This window comes from Engraulis encrasicolus, chromosome 11 (assembly GCF_034702125.1).
Source record: "Engraulis encrasicolus isolate BLACKSEA-1 chromosome 11, IST_EnEncr_1.0, whole genome shotgun sequence".
In the NCBI taxonomy this organism is placed as follows: domain Eukaryota; kingdom Metazoa; phylum Chordata; class Actinopteri; order Clupeiformes; family Engraulidae; genus Engraulis; species Engraulis encrasicolus.
The window spans coordinates 24,007,706-24,031,093 of record NC_085867.1 but is presented as its reverse complement, the minus strand read 5'-3'; the positions used below and the strand labels follow the sequence as shown (position 1 = coordinate 24,031,093).

The 23,388-nt window shown below is 43.2% G+C and overlaps 1 protein-coding gene across 1 annotated transcript; it reads left to right on the top strand.

Moving 5' to 3' along the window:
- Window positions 1–719: 719 nt before the first annotated feature.
- Window positions 720–22,253, top strand: lmbrd2b (LMBR1 domain containing 2b). Its single transcript, XM_063210239.1, has 18 exons — window positions 720–860; window positions 3,812–4,040; window positions 5,085–5,185; window positions 6,306–6,404; window positions 6,961–7,128; window positions 8,183–8,393; window positions 9,483–9,557; window positions 9,660–9,773; window positions 10,663–10,846; window positions 11,817–11,998; window positions 15,229–15,362; window positions 15,912–16,017; window positions 17,444–17,541; window positions 18,388–18,491; window positions 18,714–18,760; window positions 19,441–19,567; window positions 20,317–20,443; window positions 20,770–22,253. Exons 2-18 carry the CDS (start codon window positions 3,867–3,869, stop codon window positions 20,831–20,833), a joined length of 2,115 nt encoding a protein of 704 aa, XP_063066309.1. The 5' UTR covers window positions 720–860; window positions 3,812–3,866; the 3' UTR covers window positions 20,834–22,253.
- The last annotated feature ends 1,135 nt before the right edge of the window (window positions 22,254–23,388 follow it).

The following is a 23,388-nucleotide window of genomic DNA, read 5'->3' as shown; positions in this document are numbered from 1 at the left end:
TTTTGAGGGGAGAAAAGGAACACCAGTATTTTCTTAGGATGCCTTTCCTGCCCACCTCCCCCGAAAAAAAGAATAGATAAATGAAATAATTAATAGTGATTTTATTCATATCGTGATTGAAATTTAAATTGTAAACAAAAATTCGAATCTTTCACATGGCCAAAAATTGGCGGCGCCCCTGGGCTACGCTACGGGACGGCATTTATAAAAGTATTTTATCCTACCATCCCACCTTGAGCGCGAGTTGACGTTCTGGCTGTCAAATGGAAGCCAATCAGAAGGGAGCACTGACTACTTCTTTCTGAAGACGTTGTAGCCAATTGGAGACGAGAAACCTGTCTGACTTCCGGCTGCAAGAATATGAATAATACTTGTTTTTGGTCGTTTTTCCGTTTGTGTTGACTTTGAATTGATGAAAATGAAAGAAAAATGCGGCGTAATTCAATTGTTCGTTTTGGGTTTGGAGACGAAAATCAAACAAACCGGTCGTTTTTCGTTTTTTGAATTCCCTTCATAAAGGGAAAATCCAATTACCAAAATATACACGGACCCTTTACATTGACCTGATGATTGTTGTATTTGCAAAAGCGCAGTGGAAACTGATGAAAAATGCATCTCGCATTCGCATGGCTTTGACATCCTTTCGCAAAGAACTACAACGACGCATACGTTCGCCATCACCAAAAAATAGAGCGCTACGTCAAACAGGGAGCGTCGGTGATCTGTGGGAATGACGTCTACCGCGGCTCCTTGCTACCTGAGATACTCGAGATACTATCGCATCAGTCGGTCCTGGAAATGAATGACCTGGATTTGCAGACACCGAGCATTTAAGGCAACTTACTTGAAAGTCAATTTAGGTAAGATACGCAAACAGTAAACACGCAGTTACGCGTAAACAGCGAGACAGCAGGGCGGGCGGGCGGACTGACTCGTATCCAATATGACAGGTCATTTGTTGTTAGCAGAGACGCTAACATCATACCATCATTCTCTTAAGGCTAACGAGTTATTGCTGTTATCTTGTAAAAACGTGCCACTTGAATTTTACAGGGGATTGGCACTGTGCGTTTTGTTCATTTCTGAAAACCGATTCCGAGTAGTCCACGTAGTCCCTGTGGAATCGGGTCAAATAGCATTCAGGCATACCTACCCTCTCTTCAGATTCCATCTCCTTTTTCGTTGTTTACAGCTTGACACACAGACCATCAGATCTATCATAAGCTTTAAATGATATTAATAATAATGCGGGGTAAAACGTTGCGCAACGTCTCTTCACTCAAGAGGCACGGCAATGGGCGAATGTGAGGTGCGTGTATGCTATTACGTCTGTTGTTACTTTGTTGCGCTCCAGTAAAGGCTGACAAGAGTTCTTTTTAGAGAGACAGTTCATAGGCGGGTCTGGCATGTCTGCCTCGGCCAGGCTGGCCCCTCTGATCATTAACCATGCATTTGCCTACCATGAATGGTTGGTTTGCAGTGGTGTTGTTTGGGAAACGCACCAAGTTCCCCTTTGTTATTGCAGAAGAGATGGGGTGGATTGGATGGATCCATTGCAAAAAAACATTTTGATGTCCAGTTAGTCACTCACCACTCTGTTCCCTAAAGCTGTATTAGCAGACATAAATTTCAGGCATTCAACCCTAAAGGGGCACAGTGAAGCCTGAGTGTAGAGTGAATATATGGCACTTTGCAAGTTTTCTTGTGTAAGGCAAACCATCATGTGTGCAGTGGAGCTTTGTGGATATCTTCCATTTTATGGTTCACCTTTCAATCCTTGGATTGGGTAGTGGGCACAGCAATTGTCTCAAGGATATATCCAGTATAAATATTGCAGTCTCAAGGATATCCTCAGTATTAACTCAGAAAACCCATGGATGGTAGTTGCCCCAGATACTGGCTATGTCTCAAATGACGCACTTTTGTCAGTGCACTGACAGTCAGTGCACAGTGCACTGAGGTCTTTAGTGGCGGATGACGGATGAGCATGGCATTAGCTCGCCAAAATATGAGTTGGCTACTGTTTACAATGCACACCGTCTGGTGCTTGTATTTCCATGTCCTTCACCCCAAAGGACAACAATCACACATACAATACTTTGGTTGGCATGAAAAGGTTGGTGTCCAATCAACATTACTTACAAAATTAAGATACTGTTGACCAAACTCTTCTACTGAACTGAATGCCACATTTCCTCCGTGTCATTTTCAACATGGCCGCCGTTTAGTGCGTGCAGTGTCCATCATTAAATCACTGCATTTTTCCGCCATTGTTAGCGGATCATCCTGGCACTTTCAGTGCACTGGCTCAACTGAAATTTTCAGCAGGAGTGCCCTAGGCACTGAAAAACAGTGCCCGAAGTGCACAAGTGCGGCATTTGAGACACGGCCACTCTTCTTTTGTCTAAATCAGCACAAACATACAATGTTTAGTCAGACTCTTGTACATGTCATTCTCTTTGAAAGTGAGGGAGTATTTGAGGTGTGCGAAGAACTGAGATGAATGGTGTGGCTTTTGTACGCTCTAATCTTTTGTAGGCGAGCTGTTGTTGTAGGTGTGTTGTAGGAGTGGCACAGCTCTCTGATCCTCACTTTTGGTATTCAATTTATAATTCCATGTACGGTGTGTTCTTCTCTTTGAAGGCGAGAGTGTGTTGGCAGCATGTAAGGGGCTCCCTAGTCAGATTATTGTGTATGCATTTTCTGATCTTTTGAAAGGGAGGTGAATGTGCAAGCCAGGTTGAGTGGTGTGGTATATTCTGGGCCTTTTATGGACTGACATATCATTTTATTTATGTTCTTCTCTTTTGAAGATGAGTGAGTGATGAGAGATGTAGGTGAGATGCCAGGATGAGTGGCGCGACTCTTGGTCTTACTTAGTTACTTTTCAATTCACAATGTTCGTGTATGATGTGTGTAAATATTTGTTTTGGTCTTTCAGACTTTGTTAGTGACAGGACAGTTTGAGAGAGAGACAGGAAACGCTTGGGAGAGAGAGAGAGACGGGAAAGGGCCGGCAAAGGACCTGGGCCGAAATCGAAACCCGGGTCGGCCGCGTAGCAGACGAGTGCCCTTCCGTTAAGCCACGCTAGGGCCAATGTTGTTCTTTTATGATGAGGGAAGGAGTGAGAGTGTCGAGGGCGTGTGAGGAGCCAAGATGAGTGGGGTGGGCCTCTGGGCCTCACTTTTACTGTTCAGGCCTACTGTAAACCAATACAAGTACAGGTGTCACTGAACAAAAAACAGTAATCTGCTTACGTGTGGTTCTCTTTTAAAGGTGGTGTGTTTGAGTGTGTGTGTGTGTGTGGGGGGGTGTAGTTGAAGACGTTTGAGGAGCCAGGAGTAGGAGCATTAGCCTGGTTTTACCAGACCACATTAATTACTTTGTTTGAGGAGTGAGCTCAGCTCTGGTTTGAAACGAGTGGTGGTGACCAATCGCTGACAGTTGACGTTCATGACGCATGTTATTATTATAATGTACCCAAGTGCATTCGTTTATTGGCCGGCCGCTTGGCTGGAGGACAACTAAACCCTCCCCAGAGAAGCGTAATCAGACCATTCGTGAATAACAAAGTCATTCAAAATGAATGGTTTGACCTTTGCCGGCCGAAAACGTCACATTAAAATAAGAGCAACGGGAGCTTGGTGTCGCTTGGTGTCTCTTGGTGACTTTTCTTTCAGTTTTCATGGTATTTTTGCTGGTCCTGCACCCAATCTTTTTGAGACGGATGTGCATGTTTTTCTCTTTTTAACAATTGGTTTGACCAGTCAGGCTAGGCCTAGTCATGACTCCCATGTTTTCCTCTCTAAGTTCTCAGGTGAGGGGTTGTTTGCGGCGTGCGCAGCGTGCGAGGACAGGAGCCAGGATGAGTGGCGCAGCTCTGGGCCTGGAGGTGGTGGTGGTCTTCTTCCTGGCCCTCTTCCTCCTCCATCGCTATGGAGACTTCCGGAAGCAGCAGCGCATGGTGCTGTTCGGCACACTGCTGGCCTGGTACCTCTGCTTCCTCATCGTCTTCATCCTGCCCCTGGACGTCAGCACGGTGGGTACTCCTCGCCTTGGGTTGAAGGAGAGGATTGTGCACATCCCAGGAAAAGGTGAAGGACGAAGGCCAACTGTAGTTTTCAAAGTGAGAAGTCTGCACACTAAAAATCCTCTTTTCTACCAAGAGAATCTGATGAAGATTGTTGAGGTCGAAACGTAATCCTGCCATGAAATAATAAAATACAACAAAAAGGGTTTGAAGTGTGCGGACTTCTCACTTTGAAGACTCATTGGCTTGGGTCAGACAGCTGGTTTCTAAGCAGTCTAATCTTTAGGGAGTGGATATTTGTTATTAGAAGGTTGCAGGTTCGAATCCGATACAGTATCATCCATGTGTCATCCAGATGCCATATGGATGCAGTCAAACACCATATCCTGACTTGCCAGGCTGTGCCAAGTTCAATCTAGATTTCTAGCCTATTCTCTAGTCCAGGGGTGGGGAACCTTTTCCATTCGAAGGGCAACTTCAAATTCATCCAAGGGCCGTAAAAGTCCTCCGAGGGCCGTACTAGTATGAACACAAACCAGGATTTTCCCCTTCACTTTAGGCCTATATTGAAGCCAAACACCTTTTAAGCAAACACCACCCTCTCTAGATTCCCTGAATATAACTTAATTGTGTTGTAAATGCATTTTCTAAGATTCCTTAACATATTTCATGTGAAGCTGAATAACATAAAAATGATACCGGAGGCCGGATAAAACGCCCCCAAGGTTCCCCACCCCTGCTCTAGTCAGTGTAGAGATCGATGATCACCGCACGTTATGTCACCAGATGTATTTGTTTCAATCATTAACAAAATTGGCTCATAATGCACAGATCCTAACCCGAGAAGATAAAATGATTAGTTAAATTAAATGGGTGATGTGTATTGGTAGAAACAATAAATGACAGGATTTTTACTCTTTGAAGCCAGTCCACCTACATTATGTATGCAGTACTGATTTTCAAAAGGCAACGTCAAACTTTTGTGGTGTTAGATAATTTTGTGTCTATTCATTTTGTTTTTCTATCATTCACTTCCTTGAAAACCATCTGCAGACGATCTACAACCAGTGTGTCATTGACTACACGCACGCGGTGACGCCCACGGTTCCAGCCAATCAAACCACAGGAAACTCCACAGTCCCACCCACACAAAGGTCAATATTTGCGCTCCCACTATAAAAGCATCCCACTTTCGCTTATCGCTTCCACTGTAAAAGCATAATTAATAGTACCAGTATTAACCCATTGACGCCTAAGGCACCTGCAAAAAAGGGTGCTGAATGCCTGACCCTTTTTTAAGAAAAGCTGCCCTCAGCCTACAAAAAACTAAATATCTCAGCTTCTGAAGCACATCAACATGTGCACTAAGTTACATTTAAACACTAAGACCCTCATCTTTCATTAGAATGTGTTCATTCATCTCAAACAAACATAAATTTTTAATAAAGTTGTCTCAAATCTCATGAGCCTGAATGTTGCGTAATGCAGCTCCAGTCGCCAGGGCCAACGTTGCACAACGCAACATTAGGCATCAATGGGTTAATGCTCTGTTGCTGTCTCTGTCTCACGTTTATAGTAAGTATTGTAGACACACACAAGAAATAGTTTGCACTGCATACATGCATGCATTGGATTTACTGTATGTAGGTTGCTAGATACCTGTCCGATGATATATCTATTTGGAGACGGAATTAGAATTTTATTTATAGTTTATAGAGTTTGAAAAATAAACGTATGCTCAAGCTGTCCTTCTCTTGCTCTGATGTCTTTTTTTTATAGTTTTCACCATTTTGCAAATTGGGCCATCTCTTAAAGATTAATTATGAAAGACAAATACTCAACAATGCGTGAGACATTAAGGCCAGTCCTGGTTGATTAATCATTACATGAAGTTGAACGGAGCACACTCTCTAGCTCATTGTCTTTACTCCAAATACCATGTCCCAGTTACTTACACAGATGTGTTTCGGCATCCAGGTTTCTTCAGTGTGTATTGAGTGTGTTCAGTGCCCCTTCGCTTGTGACTAATTTGCTACGTTTACATGAGACATTTCATTCGGAATTAACTGACTTTAATTCGGAATAAAGCTTAATTCCACTTTGAAAAAACGTCATGCTAACACCTCTTAATTCGGAATGAAAGCAAAGATCAAAGTAAACTCGCCGGAACTATTTAATTCTGAATTATTAATTTGGAATGAAAAGCATCATGTAAACGTAGTGATTGATCACAAACATGCTCAAGATGCGTCCTGCTGTTGTTCTGTGTTCCAGCACTGCAAAGGCATGCACCAAGCCCTGGAGCTACATCCCCCATGGGATCATGCCCGTCTTCTGGAGGGTCGTCTACTGGACATCTCAGTGCCTCACCTGGTGAGAAGCCTGCCTGCGGAGCGTTGTCTTTACTGTAATGTGTAATATATGTGTACTGTCTATGTCTAATTGTCTATGTCCACACCTAAAGTCTATGTCTGCATGGGAAAGTAAGAAACGTAATTTCAATTCTTTGCATGACCAGTGCATGTAAAGAAATTGACAGTAAAACCGACTTGACTTGACTTGACATTGGCAAACAGCCACATCTCTGCAAACCTTTTAGCTATTTAATTTTTTTTTACATGATTATTTATTCAATGTTATGTATCCTACACCAGTTTACTTCATAACCAGTAATTTATGTATAAATCACACAACAATGTCTTACTGTGTCTTTGTCCTGTCTTAACTCACTTTGTTAGATTAATGTTGGTGCTGATCTGAGTTGGTGGGTTGATAGATGGATAGATTGAACTTGAGTTGAACTGTAGGACTACTGTATATATAATGGATTTTGTAATGTATTTTATGTTAATGTGTATTATAATGTATTTACGATACTATTAATATGCATTATATCTCTGTTTGTGTTGGTGTGTGACCTCCCTCCCAGGCTGCTACTGCCCTTCATGCAGTCATACGCCCGCTCAGGCGGCTTCTCCATCACCAGTAAGATCAAGACGGCCCTGATTGAGAACGCCATCTACTACGGAACGTACCTGCTCATCTTCGGATCCCTGCTCATCTACGTAGCTGTGCACCCACAGTGGCACCTCTCATGGTAACTACTAGAGCAGTGGTTCTCCACCTTTTTTGAACAAACGTTCCCTTGGCCTCATCACAAGCCTTCCAACGCCACCTTGGCCTCATCATAAGCCCGACAACACCCCTCATAGTATTAAAAAAAAGAAGGGGACTAATGCCCTTCAATGGCAACTAAGCAACACCCCCTCTCAGCTGTGTCCTTCTCAACGCGCCCCTAGAGCTCCCCAACACCCCCTGGGTGGCTGTATCGCCCCCGTTGAGAGAGACTAACTACCTCACTGCATCAGTACATAGAAGTGAATGATGTCAGGTGTCTTCTCTGTCTCTCTCTGTCTCTCTCTCTCTCTCTCTCTCTCTCTCTCTCTTTTTCTAACATGAACCGAGTCAGCCTACTGTATGCTTGAATAAGTAGAGAGCACCCAAAATCATCTAAAAAAAAGACAAGGACAAGGTGGACATCCTGCCCCTATAGTGCTGAAAATGTTTCAAAAGGTCTGTTGTCTGTAGAAAATGAAAGACGTTTGACCTTTTGCATAGAATTCTCATTTAACATAGCGGTACATTATACCCATTTAATATTTCATTACCATCTTACAATTCAACTGTTCAAGTCGATGTCTATGTAAAGAGATTGACATTGAGTGTGTTTACATGCAGTTCAGTATCCCGAGTATGATTGGGATATTAAGTATCCTGAATTTGCATTTGAACATATAAACACCTTATCCCAATGTCAGTATCCCGGATAAACTTTTATTCAGGATACTGAGAAATCGGGATATGCTAGGTGGAGTATTCCGTCAGAAGTCGGGATACTGACGCATGTAAACACCTTATCCCGAATGCAGGGGCTTCCCATAGAACACTGTTGCTGGTATCCAGGCTACACGCATTTGAGGAGAATTCTACAACGGCCAAGAATGTAGACTGGGATATAACGCTCTGTGCTCATATAAACACCTTATCCTGAATATGATCATAACCGGGATATGCCTCATATTCGCGATACTGAACTGCATATAAACACACTCAGTAAAGGGTGTCCTGATGTCCTCCTGTCCTGTGTGCAGGTATGAGCTGCAGACCATCGGCATCACGGCGGCCAACACGTGGGGTCTGTTCCTGCTGGTGCTGCTGATGGGCTACGGCCTGGTGGAGATCCCGCGCGGCTACTGGGAGGCCTCACGCCACGGACACCAGCTCATCAAGACCTACTTCAAGCTGGCCAAGCTGATGACCGAGAAGGCCGACTCGGAGGAGAACCTGGAGGATGTCATGGAGGTAAGTGAAGTGAAGTGAAAGCCCAATTGGGAAACTCCAACTCCCAATTGCCATTGTGACACAGCACTCAACAGCACACAAGTGTTCACTGCACACTGCACACAACGAAATTGCATTTATGCCTCACCCGTGCAAGGGGGCAGCCCCCAGTGGAACCCCAAGGGAGCAGTGCGGCGGGACGGTACCATGTTCAGGGTACCTCAGTCATGGAGGAGGATGGGGGACAGCACTGGTTAATTACTCCCCCCACCAACCTGGCGGGTGGGAGTCGAACCGGCAACCTTTGGTCTACAATTCTGACACCCTAACCGCTTACTCATGATTGCCCTCGCTTACCCATGACTGATGAAGACTGATGAACTGATGAAGTTTCGAGGATGAAGAACGAAATGTTATCAAGCTTAAAGAATGAGTACAGTTGCTCATAATGTTATGTTATAAGGATAAGGCGATTAGGTGGAAATGTGGTTATAAGATAGCCTGGGCGAAAGCCACTGTTGTCTCCGTCAAACAGTCTGGCAAAAGCCAAGAGGAACCCGTCTCCGTGGAGGGTGGGAGATGGTCTGATGTTGCTCTGCCATTTAAATTCATTGGAGTTCCGAATTCAGATTAAAACCCATATTGTGCTTTATTAGCATGACTGTTACGATATAGCGTCGCAAAAGCATACAAATAACAAAACAAACGTGTGAATATAGTTACCTTAACGGTAACGGACTTCGCGGGTGAGTTCTGCGTCACCTCTCAACTGTTTGCTGATTGGCTAAACACTGAGAGAACCGAGCTGGAGGCTTTTGCCAGACAGTGTTCGGAGCCAAAATATTTGGGTGGAGTACATAGGATGGTGTCGCCAGGCTAGTTATAAGACTCTTTTGAGGGGGAGTTTTTAAACGACACATTGGTGTGGTGGTGGGGGACTTGGTGGGGGACTTTGAAGTTGTTTTATTTTTCAATTCAATGCATTTTCTCAATTTAATGCGGCCTTGCCCATTAAAGTTTACCCAGCATCAACCGTGCATGTCCTGCACAATAAAAGGTTGTCTAACTTTAAATCTTTGTCTAACCTCAAATCTTTTTTCTGTCCTTTAGGAAGTGAGAAAAGTCAGTGAATCTATCAAGTACAACCATCCTCTGAGGAAGTACATTGACACTGTTCTTAGAAAGGTAAGGAAAACCTAATGATGTCCAGGAGGAATGAGTTCTGTCATCATGCTGCTTTGTATTTATGCTTGTTGATGCCCACTGACTATGGTCTTTCTGGTTTAGTGTCCTGTTGAGTATCAGGAGAAGATGGGCAGGAACATGGACGACTATGAGGACTTTGACGACCGGCAGAACACCTACCCCACCGAGAAGAGCCTGGCCAAGCTCCACAAACAGGTACTGGGAAGAGGGGTGCATTTCTCGAAACCATATTTGCTAACTACGTTAGCTACTTTGTTGTTTGCAATGCAATTTCCCATTGACAACTACCCAAGTTGCTAACTGGCTAACAACCACGCTTTCGAGAAACGCACCCCAGATGTGGTCCCAGAGGAAGGGAATGTTCCAGTATGACTTGGGTGGAAAAAATCTGAAAACTAAATTCACACTAGTTGAATTTCTTCAATGTTGTTGTGTGGACATCTGTGTGCAACTGTGCATCTGCATATACAGTATGTGTGTGTTTTTTTGTTTTTGTTTCTGTGTCTATTTTTATACATCAGATAGGGTAGAAGAGGGCTTATTCAAATATAAGTGTCATGCTGTGAAGTTGTATGTATTACGTACTGATTTATGCAGACCGGACCTGTTCCTGTTTGGCCCCATGGTGACAAATTATGTTGCCCGATCTTCGCAGAATTTAATTTAAGAATTTAAGTATGTTTTTGGGGCTTTTTGGGCCTTTATGATGACAGGATAGTTTGAGAGGAGACAGGAAATGAGCTGGAGAGAGATATGGGGTAGGCCTGGGTAAGGACCTCGTCCGGATTCAAACCGGAGTCCCCATGGGCATGCAAGCTCAAATATGGGGGGCTTAGCGCACTGCGCCTCCACAGCGCCCCCAGAATCTAATATCTTTGGCATGCGTACATACAGGCAGGGCTCCAAATTAACACCAGCCAACCGACCAAATGCTTGTGAATTTTCAGTTTGGCTGGTACAAAAGAGCAACTTACTAGCCACTTTGACCCATTAGTGAGTGTATTTGGCTAGCAAGATTTAACATCCGGACCGTAAGACATTTTGTCTGGTGATGAAAAAAGTTAATTTAGGGCCCTGCATACAGGTGATCTACGCAGTGCAGCGGCACAACCGCACGCGTGTCCAGTGGCATGTGCAGCTGGAGGAGGCTTTCCACCTGGAGGACGTGGCCAAAAACGAAAGCAGCTCCGCCAGGGAGTTCGTCCACAGCTTTGCCTCCGCGGAGCCGCCCGGCTGGTTCCAACGCTACTTCTACACGCCCGCTGTCGGTAGGTCAAGCATGAGAATTTATTTTCTTGTCCTCTTCCAAAACAGTTCAACAAAGACGCTTTTGCACACCTCTGTAGTTGGACAGGTGTGTAGGATATTATCCCAGTGGGGTTGTCATTCAAGTGTAAAGAAATCCTGCACACTGTCCATTCCACCAACAAACTTTAATACAACGTTTCGGTCATCCGACCTTCTTCAGGTAAAGTGGTGGAATGGACAGTGTGCGGGATTTCTTTACACTTTTCTTGTCCTCTGACAGAGACAAATTAATCACTACAGACATGAGGAGAAGGAGGAGGTGATGGTTGTCACATAGAACAGTGGTTCCCAACCTTTTTCTTAAGGGACCCATGTTTTTACTATTGTAAGCTTTGGTGACCCAACCACGCGAGCACCCGCACGAGACGGAGTCACAAGATGCCCTCCGTTTCCTGCGAAAACTTATTTTAGTTATTTTATTCCTCAATTCGTCTTTGGTCAAATATAAAATAAATGTTTAATGTAGCACTTACAATTTGTTGCGTCTATGCATTTATTAGTTAAATGCTTTGTCTTTTATTCAACATGGGCTATATATATTTAAAACGAAACCCCTTAAAATCAAGAGGGCTCCGCGACCCCCTGTGGATCTTTGGCGACCCATAAGGGGGGTCCCGACCCATAGGTTGGGAACCACTGACATAGAACAATAGAACAAGGAAATCAGGAACATGGGAGTACTGCAGACAGCATTTTCACCAAGAAGTAGGTTTGACATACATTGAGTTTTCATTGCCACACTCACTGTGGGTAAGCATACCAAATACAAACCCCAGATTTCAAATAAAAGAAGCAGCATATTGTCCACATCAACATACAGTACATCACAAGAACATCCTGGTTTAAAAAAAATGTTTTTTAATCGAAAAATCAGCTTCATCATGATCTGCTTTATTTTAATTTCTGCTATTTCTTCTTCTTGTCTCCTAGAGTGGTACTGGGAGTGCCTGCTGAAGCAGTGGTTCTACCGGGTGTTGGCGGTGGTGCTGTCCCTGTTCTCGGTGGCGGTGGTGTGGTCCGAGTGCACCTTCTTCAGCACCAGGCCCGTACTCTCCCTCTTCGCCGTCCTCATCCAGCTGGCCCAGAAAGACTACAACTATCTGTACATCGAGGTGAGAGTTGCTGTTGGAAAAAGAGATGAACTAAAGATTACATTACATTGCACTTAGCTGACGCTTTCATTTATTCAAAGCAACTTACAGTTGGTTACAGTCCCTGGAGCAACGTGGGGTTAGGTGCCTTGCTCAAGGGCACTTCAGCCATGGATAGAGATGTAGGGAGAGGTCAGGGGGGCTTCGAACCCGCAACCCCTAGATTGAAAGACCAACTCTCTAACCACTAGGCCACGGCTGCCCACGAGAAAGACTACAACTGCCTGTACATCGAGGAGAGTTGGTATAAGCATAAACGGCCATCCGGGTACTTTTCTCGTAAATGTGAGTTACGCCGCTTTATGGGGGAAATCAAACCGAATGTCTCATCAACTTACATGCTACATCGGCTAGCCTAAATGAACACAGTCCATGCTTCAGCCACGGCTGTTTGGCTATATTATTTGAACAGCCGGCAACACAACACGTTTTCGGCATGTTGCACGTGAACAACGCTAGTCTATAGGTCCTTGTCTTTCGTTTATTCTTTGCCAACACCACCAATTGACTTGCATTGGCCTTCCCCCCAATGTTTTCCCCCATAAAAGGGCGTAATGCACATGGAGCACGTCACGCCATTCATGAGTATTGGAAAAAGAGGTGAACTAAAGATGTTATGGTAATGGTCGAATATGACTCCGTCTGATCAGAAATGTCTGTTTTACTCCTCTCTTGTTGCTTTTAGGGCTGTAACGATACACTCAACTCATGATTCAGTTTGTATCATGATTTATGACCGGTTCGATACTCCCCACAATTTTTTTAAATGTATCATTTTATTTATTTATTTTTTTTCATTTACCAACATGATAAAATAAAATATATGGTATATAAATAAAATATGATATATAAATAAAATCTATGAGGGTTACAGTATAATAGGTTACAAGAAGCTACTTGTAATGAAAAAAAAACGTTCTGGAATGAAGGGCAACAGAACTTTGAAAGGGCGATCACGATACTGCCTTCTTGCACAGCGACACAGTATCGCGAGTCTGCGTGTATCAATGTCTGAGTTCGATACAATATCGTTACAGCCCTAGTAGCTTTATACATATATATATTATATATATATATATATGGTAACACTTTATTTTAGGGACACATCTATTAGCACTAATACATACAATATTAATGCCTGTGTAAGTAACTTGTAAGGCATGTACTAAGCAAAATAAGACAGTTGTTAAGCATGTATTCACAAATGTCTTGTTCATGCCCAATTAGGGATTCATTACTAATATAACCTTAGTAAGGACCAGTAAGCCTATATTTCTATTTATTAGTAAGTAGTAAGTGGCAGAATACAATGTGTATAAGCTCCCGACACACTGTGTGAACAAACCCTGAACAGTGTGAAAACAGATGCAGAATAAGGGTCCCTATTCTAAAGTGATGCATTGGTCAGCCCAGATGGCTCAGGGCCTCTGCACTACCAAAGTCCTAGGGTCCCCACACCACCCAGGCCTGCACTACCTAGCCCCCCCGATCTACAAAGTGTAAGGGTATATCAAATAATTAATACATTCCCAGCTGAGTCATCTAGTTTTCTCTTGTTCATATCAATGAGAGGGAGGTAATAAGAGCCTATATATAGCAAGGACTGAACATACACTTGTCAATGGCGGTGGGTTGGTGAGATGTAATTTTTCTTCATGTACCACTGAGTTTTAATTGTAAAAAAAAAAACCTAAATAAATGCAGGACATTAGAATAATAGTTTTGAAGCAAAACTAAACTACTCTTTTGTGATAATTAAGTGAATGTTTGAGAACATTAGCTTCAAGAAGTGCAGTGCATGATGGGTACGCAATCTAGGCCAACAGACAACCGAACCTACCCAGCTCTGAGCCTACGTCCTTAGCTCCTCCCCTCACTTGTGAAATTTAGTTGCTATCCAAACAATTTGCCATGTACGTAACAACAGAAATATTATCATTGCTGCATTGGCCATGCATTGCATTTCTGACTAAGGGCGTACCCATCATGCACTACACTTCTTGTAGCTAAGTTTCTCAAACATTAACTTATTTATCAGAAAGGAATAGCTTAGTTTCGCTTCCAAACTATTACTCATCGTTATATTCTGCATTTATTGTAGGGTTTTTACAATTAAAACTAATTGGTGTATGAAAAAATGACATCTCACCACCCACCGTCATTGATAACTTTACGTCCAATCCTTGCTATATAATGCTTCCAATTACTCATTAACATAAGTGAGATCTTCATACCTACTGAGACTGATGTGGAAACTGAAATGTTCTTACACTTTGCTTCCCGGGGGGGGGGCGGCGTAGAGTGGGGGCCCTAGGTAGTGCGGGGGCCCTAAGCCATCTGGGCTGAGCAATGCATCACTTTAGAATAGGGACCCTTATTCCACATCTGTTTTCACACTGTTCAGGGTTTGTTCACACAGTGTACCAGGAGCTTATACACATTGTATTCTGGCCCTTACTGCTTACACATAAATAGAAATCTAGGTCTACTAGGTCCTTACTAAGGTTATATTGGTAATAAATCCCTTATTGTGCATGAACAAGACATTTGTGAATACATGCTTAACAACTGTCTTATTTTGCTTAGTACATGCCTTACAAGTTACTTACACATGCATTAATATTTTATGTATTAGTGCTAATAGATGTGTCCCTAAAATAAAGTGTTACCATATATATATATATATTACAGTATATCAGGAATAATGTGGTGGCCTAATGTAATGGAGCTGGTCTTGATCAGAAGGATTGAGGTTGGAATAATGTGTGTGGTCTCCTATACCCTATTCCATATCCATGGCTTGAGTGTCCATGAGCAAGGCATCCAATCCAGCAGGATTTGTACAGGAAGGTGTTACATCCTGCTGGGCATTGCTGCCTGTCGCACCTCCTCCGGTGCCCATGGGTCAGCTGCAGGGTCATCAGTCGGGAACCACCGTGTCATCAACGTTTCGCCCCTTTAATCCCGAAAACGTCTCCAATACCCTATTTTGTATGGCATACACGTACAACTGAAAGTTACTCTGGATTTAAAGGCATCTACTAAATGTAATATAATGTAAAGAAAGATTAGGTTACCTTTTGTCTCTTTAGGTTATGCAACTGTGCTTGTTTTAACTGGTAGCTGGTAGATTAATGCGAGTATAGCTGCTTCATGCCAAGACTCTGAAGAGCGTTTGTGCTGTCCTGCAGATGGCGTGCTTCATCACCATCTTCTTCCTGTGCACGACCGTCTACTCCACGGTGTTCCGCATCCGCGTCTTCAACTACTACTACCTGGCCCCCCACCACCAGACGGACGCCTACAGCCTGCAGTTCAGCGGCATGTAAGTCTAGTCAGCACCACTCCCTGTCCCAGGACCAGCATTACTGTAAATATGAAGTTTTGACATCCACAGTAAACAAGAAGTATCACCACACACTGGCGGACTTTAATTTTGCTGCTTTTTATTTATTGTAGATTAAGTCCACCAGTGTGCGATGATCCTTCTTGTTTACTGTGGACTACTAATGACTTCACTTCACCAGCACCTGGAAGCTGGCTTTGCATAGGAGTTTGAATATTAAGTTTTGAAAGTTAACTATGGTTCAGACCAGGAGTATTTTGTCCAGGTGTGTTAGGGGATAACCACATGGTTAACAAAATTGCAAAAAAAAAAAAAAAACCCACAGAGTCCTTGTTAGCAATATTTGATTGCAATTGATAGACGTGTGAGAGTTTTCTTTGTTAGGCCAAGTCAGGTCAGGAGTAAAACATAAGAAGTGTATTGGGTAAACTCGTACAAATGGCATTTAGAGGAAGTGTTGTATGAATGTTTTCTAAGTATCCAATGAATGCTGAGTTCCTGTACGTACATCCATCTTCCTCCCTGCAGGCTTTTCTGCCGTTTGACGCCTCCACTTTGTCTCAACTTCCTGGGTCTGATACACATGGACTCAGCCATATCTCATAAGGATAGAGAGCAGACGGCATACACCTCAGTGAGTACATCTAAATGACGATAGTAGAATGGGGGAAGTCTGAAGTTCACAATCATTCAGTAAGTTCAAAATTCCATGCACAGCTCAGGTCAGGTGCTGGCAGCATAATTTACACTTTCATTGTTAATGTGTGTTATAAATACTTCTGATTTAGCTATGAGCCCATGTGAATTAATGGCATGAATTGAGTTTTCAAAGTTGAGTTTTACCTCTGGAAGATATGTATTGATTGCAGAGTCACAACATTGTTATGGCCACAGTTGTCGACTTACTGTACTTGAAGGCTACATTTGTTTTCACTCTTGCTAAAGCAACAGACAAACGGTTAAATCTGGCACTTTTCCATGTTGGCTGTTATTAAAGATTTATTTTAATGACTTTTTGAACATTTCAATAACTGAAATGGAATCCTAATACTGTATTTAAAAATAGTTGCCTGCCTGGGGGCATGGTGAAGATTGCTGCTAAGTTACGAGTGCGGTCTTCACTTTGGTGCTGTATCTCATTGCTGGATATTGCATTTGGAAGTGTGAACATGACTTGGTTTGTAATGCATTCGCCACGGCAGTCTTTGTTGCGTCAGTGTTTCACGTTTTCTTCCCCCCTCATAATCTCTGGGAGGTTAAGTCCAGTGGTAGGAGTGTAAATCACAGCCTCTATGACAATACGATTCAATATCGATAGTTTATTATTCGATGCGATGCGATTAGATTATTTTTGATACTTAAGAATGCCCCACGATACGATACAATACGATTCGATTTTTTTCCAATTACTTTTACACTTCTATTATGTTATGGAGCTAGGGGGCAGGGTCAGCGATTTGGTTATTTTCGATACTTAACAATGCCCCACGATACGATGCGATTCAATTGTCAGATTATATCGTGATATATCGATACATTTCGATTATTATTTACACCCCTATCCAGCGGTATCGTACTGTGACTCCCAGTGACGGGGTGGCGAGTTCGCGGCCCCGAGGGGGACAGACTGCGCGGTAATATGTTGGGTTACACCACCTTCCAAACAAGTGCAAGTAGTAATAGTATGGTATAAAACAGTGTTTCTCAAACTTTTTCCGACCGAGGACCACTTTGTCCCCCCAAAAATGTTCAGGGACCACCTGTCAACTGAATTGACAGTTGACCGGTGCTAATTTCGATGCAGATCCCTTATTTGTTGTTCACATTTACAAGCCTGTCTTATTGTGGTCAAAATATGACTAGCTATATTTAGCTGTGCAAGAATATAGCCTACTTCTAATAGCAATATACTGTAGCCTACTTCTTCTAGCAATCCCCTCGTGGACCACCTGAGCTTTGTCGCGGACCACACTTTGAGAATCACTGGTGTAGAAGTATAATAGTATGTACTACAAGTATGATTGTAATACATACTCTGCTAATCTCTGCGCTCTGCTTAGATCATGGGCTCTATGAAGGTGCTGTCCATCATTGCCAACGGGTTCTACATCTACTACCCCATGCTCATCGTCATCCTCTGCATCGCCACCTACTTCAGGTGAGTGCCAAAGGCAGCCCCAGCAGAGATTCTTTAAGTACATAGAGATATGCCAATGTAATAGGTTGCTATGGGCACCTAACATGACCAGGTTCCAGTCTGCCTAAAGGGACGTGTCATAATACTCCTAGCATTGAATAGAACAGTCCTTAGGTCTGCCTAGGTCTGCCTAAAGGGGGATTTCCACCCCTCCCCCTTGCAATAATAGAACCCGGAAACAATGGGCGAATGGAACCTCTCTCTCTTTACTCTCTCTGGCCCCAGTGAGTGGGGAAGCGTAGCCTACTAGATCAGTGTTTCTCAAACTTTTTAAGACCGAGGACCACTTTGTCCCCCCGCAAAAGTGTTCAGGGACCACGTGTCAACTGAATTGACAGTTGACGGGTGCTAATTTGACACTGTTAATTTCGATGCAGATCTACTTTTTATTCATATTACAAGGCTGTCTTATTGTGGTGACAATATTACTTATTACAATATTACTACTACAGCTATGTTTAGATTTGTAATGATGTTACAAATATGGCCTACTGCTAGCTTTGTCTTGGAAAAATAGAAATCCCCTCGTGGACCACCTGAGCTCTGTCGCCGACCACTGGTCCCCGGACCACACTTTGAGAATCACTGTACTAGATCCAGTCAGGCTTTTAGCCCTGCTGTCAAGCAAAGAAATCAATAACATCACCACACCAAGCGGCCATGATGATGAGATAAGTACTTTCTCCCTACCACCCTTTCTGTCTCCCTGACTCCCTGTTTGTGTGTGTGTGTGTGTGTGTGTGTGTGTGTGTGTGTGCGTGTGTGTGTGTGTGTGTGTGTGTTTGCGTGCATGTGTGTGATTTTCAGCCTTGGCACGCGCTGTCTGAACCTTCTGGGCTTCCAGCAGTTTATGGGAGATAACGAGCTGACTTCAGATCTGATTGACGAGGGCAAAGAGTTGCTCAAACGAGGTCTGTTTTTCTCTCTGTTCCATTGATCGTGTCTGACGGAGTGGTATGTGAAAACTTGAAAGATACCGTGTAATACTGTGTACTTACTGTAAATAACTTCTTTATCAACTAAGTAACTGTGTCAACCAAGTGTAATTGTCAAGTAATGTCATAAAAGAAGTTTTTTTTGTCAGAAACTGAAGTGTTGTGTGACGTCTGTCTCTACTCAAACCTGTGACACAGAGAGAAGAAAGCGTCAAAGAATCGAGGATGGAGAGAACAGAAGAAGAGTAAGCCATATTTTTAGTTCTTTCCCTTTTTCACCATGCAGAAGGACATATTCATTTGTTCGAGAGCCCAAGGGGTTTGATGATTTTCTTTTTCCTTCATTTGTGAGCAGAATCCATTTAGTAGAGGTTACAGGGAATTATACCCGAAAATAGTCAATTAAAGTATGACTTTGGGCTGTCTTTTTGAAGTGGGAAGCAGCAATTGTATTAATCAACAGTAGCGGCTTACATAATTTAAATTCCAATCCTTTGTCAGTTGTATCAACATCCCTGTTAGTCTCATGGCCAGTTAATTAGCACTTTGCATATATAAAAATCTGAAATATATAATATATTTGCAATCTAATCAGTAGTATCAACATGCCTGTAAGTCTATGTAAGTCCTTGTGCACGTGCCTCCAATAATGCAGGTGCAGATGGGATGTAGGTTAACTTGATAGACAAAGCAAAACTGAATTCTACAGTGTAGGGGAAACACACTATTCGTGCCAAGGGTAAACAGTAATCAGGGTGTGCTATTTTCTGATTACATTTGCCTGTAATTCTCTTCCATGCCCAGCCAGTGAAGCTTTAAATATACATATTTTCAGTCTTTAGTTAGTAGTATATGAACATGCCTATAGTGTAGGCCTATGTCCTCTTCCATTGACCAGCTAATGAAGCTTTTGGATTATCAACAGGAGTGGAGGGAGCGCTATGGCAACCGGGAACAGAATGCGACGAGAAACCGTAACGTTCAGCAGGCAGAGCTGCAGGAGACCAACTACGCGGACACGGCCAACGCCAACGCCAGCAGCGCTGGCAGACGTGAGTGGCCTTTCCAGTTTCCATTGACGACAGGCAGGCCGGGTTGACCCAGTTCACTTGGGACCCTGGCACTCTGGTCTCTCATTAAAAACCGTAACTGTAACCACGGTTCAACTGGTCAAAATATTTGGGTCACAATATGAAATGTTATGCATACGTAGTGGAATATTATGCAGGTCTTTTTTTTTTTAATGTTTTGTTTTGGCAAATTTAGTTGCACAAGATAACTGGTCAAAATATTTGGACAGTATACATAGGTTCTAAATTGTGTTTATAACCTGACTGCGCAAATCTAGCTGCGCACAACTCAACCTCTGATTGTTGGTATCCGCTGTCGGTCAAAAAATTAGCTCACTTGGTTGGCTGCCAGTGTCTTGCCCCTCCTCATAACATTGTGTTGATAAACACTGAGAACCCATGTATATTAGTCTGTTTTGTTGTTGTTGTGGTTCTTCTTCTTCTACCCTGATCCAGCCGGACAGGTTATTTGATACATTTCCTGTTTTGGGTAATTGTGTGGTACAAGACAGTCCTTTCCCTCTCGTGTCATCCTGACTAGAAGCCAAGCCATCTTGGCCAGCAGTCAGCCAATAACTGTGATTCAACTGGTCAAAGTATTTTTGATGCATTTCTGAATACCCCGTTTTTTTTCCCCCAGAGACGAGTTTCCTGTTTTTCTTGTGTTTGTTTGGCAACAGTGTTGCATAAGATAACGTTTCTCTGTGGTGTTTGTTTGTCGTGGTGGCTAGAAGCCAAGTACACGCGGGCCAGCAGTCAGCCAGAGAGGGACTGCATCGAGCTACTGGAGGACGCGGAGCCACTGGACTTCAATGCAGACATGCCCTCAGACGACCCACTCGGGGCAGAGACCGGCAGGTAGGTACTAATGAGCTGTGTGTGTGTGTGTGTGTGCGCGCGCGCGCGTGTGTGTGTGTGTGTGCGCGCGCACGTGTTTCTATGTTCAGGAAATATAGATGATGATATTTAAGCTGTCTCATTTGCTTTCTCAGTCATGCAAGAGCTTATTACAGGGCTTCCCAAACTTTACCATGACAACGCCCCCCATATCCCAATAGATTCCATTAATGATTCCATTATTGATACAACAATGCAAGTTTTTGATGACCTATTCATAAACACCTTATTTCCTGAAACGTGAGGTCAGAGCTTGTGACCATGTGGTTTTTTACCTTCATTCTCAGGCACACTGGAGGGAGGTATCTGTCGATGTCAAATTCACAAAGCCGAATCTTTGATGATGTTTGAGAAGGACACCAAGGTAGAAAAAAAGGCGAAGCACAGGAAAGGATGAAGAAAAGCAGTTGTCCCAAACCGTGCACTCCTCCTCCTCCTCCTCCTCCTCCTCCTGACCACCAGACCAGATCAGGGGTGAATTTCTCAAAAGAGAAGTTGTTAGCCTGTTAGCAACTTCTGTAGTTGTCTATGGGGAAAATGCATTGAAAACAACTAAGTAGCTAATGTAGTATGCAACTTTGGTTTCGAGAAATCCAACCCAGACCAGTACACAGAGCAGGAGAGAGGGCAGTATGTAGTATGTACTGTATAATGTATTCTTAGCCTATGGTGAATGTAGATCACAAATCACAGATCAAAAAGTCTTTCCACAAAGTCACTGCTCGGATAATACTGTATGTCTAGCACAGTGCATGTATATAAAGTGTCAAACTACTTTATAATGCCCAAGTTAACACAAATGTCCAGAGAATCAGAACTAGCGTTGTGATCTTTGTCAGTCTAGCAGTGGGTCCCCCTGAAGTATTCTAACTTGTTTGATTGTTTGTTTTTTTCTTTCAATGGAGATATTTATGTTAAGTTATTGTAATATAGTCATGTATAAAGCCACATTTTGGTTGATTGTTATGCAACGCTCTGTGTCACTTCAGTGGTGACTGAAGTCAAGTCAACTCACATGACTAGTCTACCCTCTAGTGGATCGTTTTTGAAACTGTAGGTTACTGAAGGATGATGGCATTCTCCAGCCTGGCCGGCGCACAGAGGGTCTGCAAAGGCGGAATTGAGAAACGACTTTCAGTGGGAGGGGTGAACTATGTTGAAGTTTGAAATGTGTGTCCCCCCCCCCCCCCCCATCCCTGCACTTATTGGCTGGTTGTCTGGCAACAACAATAATGTCCCACCAGAACACCTGGCCCAGACGTAACATGGAGGAAAATGTCAATGGGGCAAGGTCAGGCTTAGGTGTTCACAGCCCCAACACATCTTATCCAGGTGTATATCTACCTTTCAAATGTCATGCACCCTTCCATACCGGTCCTGTCCTTTATCTGTTTGTATGTTGACTCTAAAGAGATTAGCTAGTATATTTATTCACATTTGTTATGGATGTGAGTGCTACAACTCTGAACAGCTGCTTCACATGTTATATGGCTACTGTGTTGGCCCTACACCCTGGTCTGATATGGCAAGATATTTACTAAGTTACTGTAATTCCATTTTGAATTTGTGTTTTAAAATCAGGTGACCTGAACATTCCGTCCTCATATTCTTCTGTACGATATTATATGCCCCTATGGGTTTGTCTCTCAACGGTCGTATTTGATTTAGCGCATGCTGTCTATGTGAGAAATCCTGAATACTACTGCCGACTTATTATTTAAATGATTGCGAAGTTACTGTATATGAAGGCATCATTACAGCACATGTCAACTTTATACAGTGCCCTCCATAATTATTGGCACCCCTGGTTGAGATGTGTTTTTTAGCTTCCAAATATTTTATTTTTTTCTAAATAATATGGGACCTTAATGGAAAAAACGAGAAAAATCCAACCTTCAATACAAGTGCATTTATTCAGTGGGGAAAAAATCCCACATAAAGAAATAATTATTTGACATCAAATAATGTGTGTCACAATTATTAGCACCCCTGGTGTTAATATTTTGTACAACCCCCTTTTGCCAACAAAACAGCACCTAATCTTCTCCTATAATGTTTCACAAGATGGGAAAAGACAGAAAGATGGATCTTCAGCCATTCCTCTTTGCAGAATCTCTCTAAATCATCCAGAGACCTGGGTCTTCTCCTCTGTACTCTCCTCTTCAGCTCACCCCACAGGTTCTCAATGGGGTTGAGGTCAGGGGACTGAGATGGCCATGGGAGGAGCTTGATTTTGTGTCTGGTGAACCATTTCTGTGTAGATTTGGCCATATGTTTAGGGTCATTGTCTTGCTGAAAGACCCAGTGACGACCCAGCTTCAGCTTTCGGGCAGAGGGCAACAGATTTTGATTTAAAATGTCCTGGTATTTCAAAGCATTCATGATGCCATGCACCCTAACAAGGTTCCCAGGGCCTTTGGAAGCGAAACAGCCCCACAGCATCACTGACCCACCCCCATACTTCACAGTGGGTATGAGGTGCTTTTCAGCATGCGCATCTTTCGTGGTACGCCAGACCCACTTAGAGTGTTTGTTGCCAAAAAGCTCAATCTTGGTCTCATCTGACCAAAGCACACGGTCCCAGTTGAAGCCCCAATACCGCTTGGCGAACTCCAGATGCTTGCGTTTATGATTGTGAGTGAGGAAAGGTTTTCTCCGTGCATGCCTCCCAAAGAGCTTGTTGGCGTGTAGACAGCACCTGATGGTTGATTTGGAGACTTGTGACCCCAGGATGCTACCATTTGTTGTAATTCTGTAACAGTGAGCTTTGGAGATCTTTTGATTTCTCTTACCATCCTCCTCACTGTGCGTGGTGGCAAAATAAACTTGGGTCCTCGTCCAGGCTTGTTTACCACTGTTCCAGTTGTTTTGAACTTCTTAATTATTCCTCTCACAGTGGATATGGG